Source organism: Polyodon spathula, chromosome 3 (assembly GCF_017654505.1).
Source record: "Polyodon spathula isolate WHYD16114869_AA chromosome 3, ASM1765450v1, whole genome shotgun sequence".
Lineage (NCBI taxonomy): Eukaryota > Metazoa > Chordata > Actinopteri > Acipenseriformes > Polyodontidae > Polyodon > Polyodon spathula.
Window position 1 is genome coordinate 18,708,147 of NC_054536.1, and position 3,868 is coordinate 18,712,014.

At 39.9% G+C, this 3,868-nt stretch overlaps 1 protein-coding gene across 1 annotated transcript; it reads right to left on the reverse strand.

The window, feature by feature from the left end:
• Positions 1–380: 380 nt before the first annotated feature.
• LOC121312801 (transcription factor MafA-like) lies at positions 381–3,595 on the reverse strand. The gene has a single exon (XM_041244581.1). The coding sequence runs from the start codon at positions 2,954–2,956 to the stop codon at positions 2,063–2,065; it is 894 nt and encodes a 297-aa protein (XP_041100515.1). The 5' UTR covers positions 2,957–3,595; the 3' UTR covers positions 381–2,062.
• Between the last annotated feature and the right edge of the window lie 273 nt (positions 3,596–3,868).

The window sequence follows — 3,868 nt, forward strand, 5'->3', positions numbered from 1 at the left end:
TTAATAAAGTTATTATGAAACCTATTGCAAACCAAAACACAATATCGAATAATAATGATCTAGAACATTATTTATCTGTATTGATTAAACACTTACTTTGCATAAATTCGTTATTTTATTTTTAAATAGTTTGATTTAAAAAATAAAATAAAAATACAAACTTTAGATAGCGACCTCAATTTATTATTATTATTATTATTATTATTATTATTATTATTATTATTATTATTATTATTGAGAGTACATTTAGTAGATTAATTTGAAACACGTTATAACACAGAAATAACACAGAAATAAATTTCAGCAGTAACAGTATTTTGCTCAGAACAGCTTCAATAACATGCAATTAACTTTCCCCACAATATCAGAAGAATCGGGAATTTGTTCAAATATTTTATTGACAGTAGTTTGATCAGTTGAATTCACTCAGATTCCATTGCAGAATGTGTTCGTGTTCAGTTAAAAAAAAAAAAAAAAAAAAAAAAAAAAAAGCCACTTTCGACAAGCATTTGCGCATCCTTTCAAAAGGTTACACACCTGCAACATTGTATTTAATGAATGTAAATAAGTCTGCATCAATAAAAATCAAATGCTGTGGATCTGTTAACCTTTACAATAGATCTACTGGTGTTTCACACAAAAATGTGCAGTATTGCGAACATGAATGATTTTAATCTGGGTCAAAATCCGAAGATCCATATAAAGGGCGAATAAATAGATGGTGCATAGAGAATTAGCAGCAAACGGATTGCAGTCCATATATTATTATATTTGTCATGTCACTTTTTGATAATGTTAATATATCCACCTTTTTCAATACTTATTAACAGCATAGCAATCAAATGTCATATAAAACAGTAACATAGTAATCCAATTATTTTTTTAGCATAGTGCATTAGGCTTTTCTTACAATTCTGCATCTTCATTTAAATTAGAATATGTTATATTATTTGCATGCCGTTACATACAAACGTTTCATTATTAAGACCTTTTTTTTCTTAATCAGCATCAAGCAAAATAAGGCTCAGAAAAAAAAAACAAAAAACATCCCATATGAATTCTACATATTTACAAGTGGACACCATAAATAATTCTAGAATCTGGCTCAGGTTCTCTCTTTAAAACAATAAAATAGAATGAAAATAGCGTTAACACTCATCCCTTTTCTGTGCTGAGTTCCCACAGTCACTTCGTTGCATTGTAGCTTTTTCAAGCATCTCTCTGCTTCGGCCAATGAGAATGCAACCTGCCGCAACTTAACTGCTGCAAAAAGACGAATATTGAGCCATGCTTCTTATCCTGGTCAATTAGTAGAAAAAAGGGCTTCGAAATGCCACACATGTCCTGCATGCTGGGTTTCTAAAAAGTCTTGTTTTTTAAGACTCTCAATAGGACCACATTTCTCTTTCTTTTTTAGTTTCGTGTCGTCCGAAGTTGGCAGTCCAACAAGAGGTGTTCTTGACAGAAGATGCACTGTTAAATCGTATTGCTTTTTACATATATAAAGTCCTGTCTTCAAAAAAAAGAACCGATCCATCTTTTATTTATTTATTGTTTTGCAGTTTAAGACGTTCGAGTTTTTGAAAACAGCTTGTGCTAAAAACACAGCGAAACAAATCGTTGGATTAAGACAATTGTGCATATAGTTTTTTTTTCCTTCGTTTTTTTCACTCGGTCCTTTACAATTATTTGCAAGTTCCAAAAAGTGTTCGCTAAGACTTTTCAGTTTAAAGGGACAGCTCACAGTCGACTATTGCACCCAGCCGTTTCACTTTATTATTATTATTATTATTATTATTATTATATTATTATTATTATTATTATTATTATTATTAGTTATTTTACTGTTTCTGAAACAAAAACAGATTGGAGAAATATGAGGTGGGCTACTTTTATTCTAGGGTTTACATGTAGATCAATTCTGTTGTTGAATAAACCTTGAGCAGAAAAAAATATTTATAAACAGTTTTAAAAGTTAGTGTACAGTCTATAACAATACGCAAAGTTTTGTAACAAAGGTATTGCAAAAACAAAAAGAGAAAAAGAGAGAAAACGAACACCCTCACATGAAGAATTCGGCAGGTGATGCGCTTTTCGCCTGGTTGGATGTGAGATCCCTGCTGCTGTAGCTCCGGCTCGCCAGTTTCTCGTATTTTTCCTTGTACAGGTCCCGTTCCTTTGCCAGCCTCGCCACGTCTTGTTTGAGTTGATCCACTTGGCTCAGTAGGGTGCACTTCTCGCTCTCCAGCATATGCCTCTGTTGGACCCGCTTATACCGACACGACTGGGCATAACCACGGTTCTTCAGGGTCCGGCGCTTCTGCTTGAGACGGATCACCTCCTCCTTGCTGAAACCGCGCAGCTGCCTGTTGAGCTCCCGTACTGTCATGCTCACTAACTGGTCGTCAGAGAAGCGGTCCTCCAGCCGCATGTGGTGGTTGTGGTGGTGGTGATGAGCCTGATGGTGGTGGCTGGCGGTCGCAGCGGATAGTTCCTCATCAGGGAACTGCTGCCCCCTGAACCCCTCGTAGCCCTGGTGGTGATGGTGGTGGTGGTGGTGCGCATTGCCGATGAGGGCTTCCACGGCGTCCTCCGGGGTCAGGTTCAGGGCCTCCGGGTTGAGGTGGTGCTGGTAGTTGGGTATCCAGTACAGGTCCTCCAGCTGAGGCTTGGTGGCAGGGTTAGGGTTGTTGTCGTTGATGTTGTTGTTGTTGGGGTTGTTGTTGAACTGGTCTCCGGGGCTAGGCGAGCAGAAACTCGGGGATGAAGGCACTGAGGAACAGGGGGTGCTGATAGGGGTGGAGGACAAGGAGCCGGGCGGGAGACGGTGGCAGTACCTCTCCGACTCCGGGGGCTCCTTCTTGACCTCGAACTTCATCAGGTCGAAGTCGTTGACGTACTCAATGGCAAGGGGGCTGTTCGGCAGCTCTGTACTCATAGCGAGGTCGGAGGCCATCTCACTCCATGCAACAGCAGTCCTTCGAGACAACGGACCGCCTATGCGCGCACAGCGTCTAGTTAAAACAAGTATATTTAAAAGTAGACAAATAAATATTTATCAACTTATGGCAACTTATCCTCCTAGGTCAAATACGGCTCGGGTAGTGCAGTTGCCCAGTGCTGTTTACTAGTAGTAGTAGTAGTATTCTTGTTATTGATTTCTTCTTCTCCTTCTTTTAAAATAATAAATACATAAATGATAAATTGTCCTGTCTTTTTCTTGCGTGCAGAGTAGTAGAGAGACACAATTCCATAGGAACTTTCCAGTCTTCAGTACTGCACTCCCGGGCAAAACTTTGAACAGAAGAGGCTGGAGCAGACAGCGTCTCTTCTCAGATGGAAACAGAGAATTCTGCTGTCTCGTGCGTTTTGTTATGCAAGTGTCACTCTTCTCTACTTCTGGTGCTGGCTGTTGTCTTTCTCTCCAAGTATACACCTGCAGTGTTTACGTCGTTTTAATTGCAGTGGGTTGTTTTCTCTTCTGTTACACAGAATTGCTAAGCTTGTAAAGTATATGCTAAGCTTGTAAAGTATATCCTAGCAGCGTGCTTGGCTGTCCCAGTGCTGACTTGCTCATACACAGCACCTCAGACTTAAAACACTGAACTGCTGAACGAAGCAATCTGCAGTTTTATAGATCTAAATGTACCGCACCTCCTATTTGGGGGGTGTGATCAAGTCCCTGGGCCAATAGGAGAGGGTAATATCGGTGTATTTGCATTTTCCAATAGCAACCCCGTCCGGGACCTGCCGATCACAGAAAGGAGCAGCTGCCTGAGCAGGTGCTTAATGCGCCCTCTAGCGGCCGCTGCCCTAAAACTGGAATCAGTGGACCATGATAGACTGCTATGTTATTATCTTGCTGTAA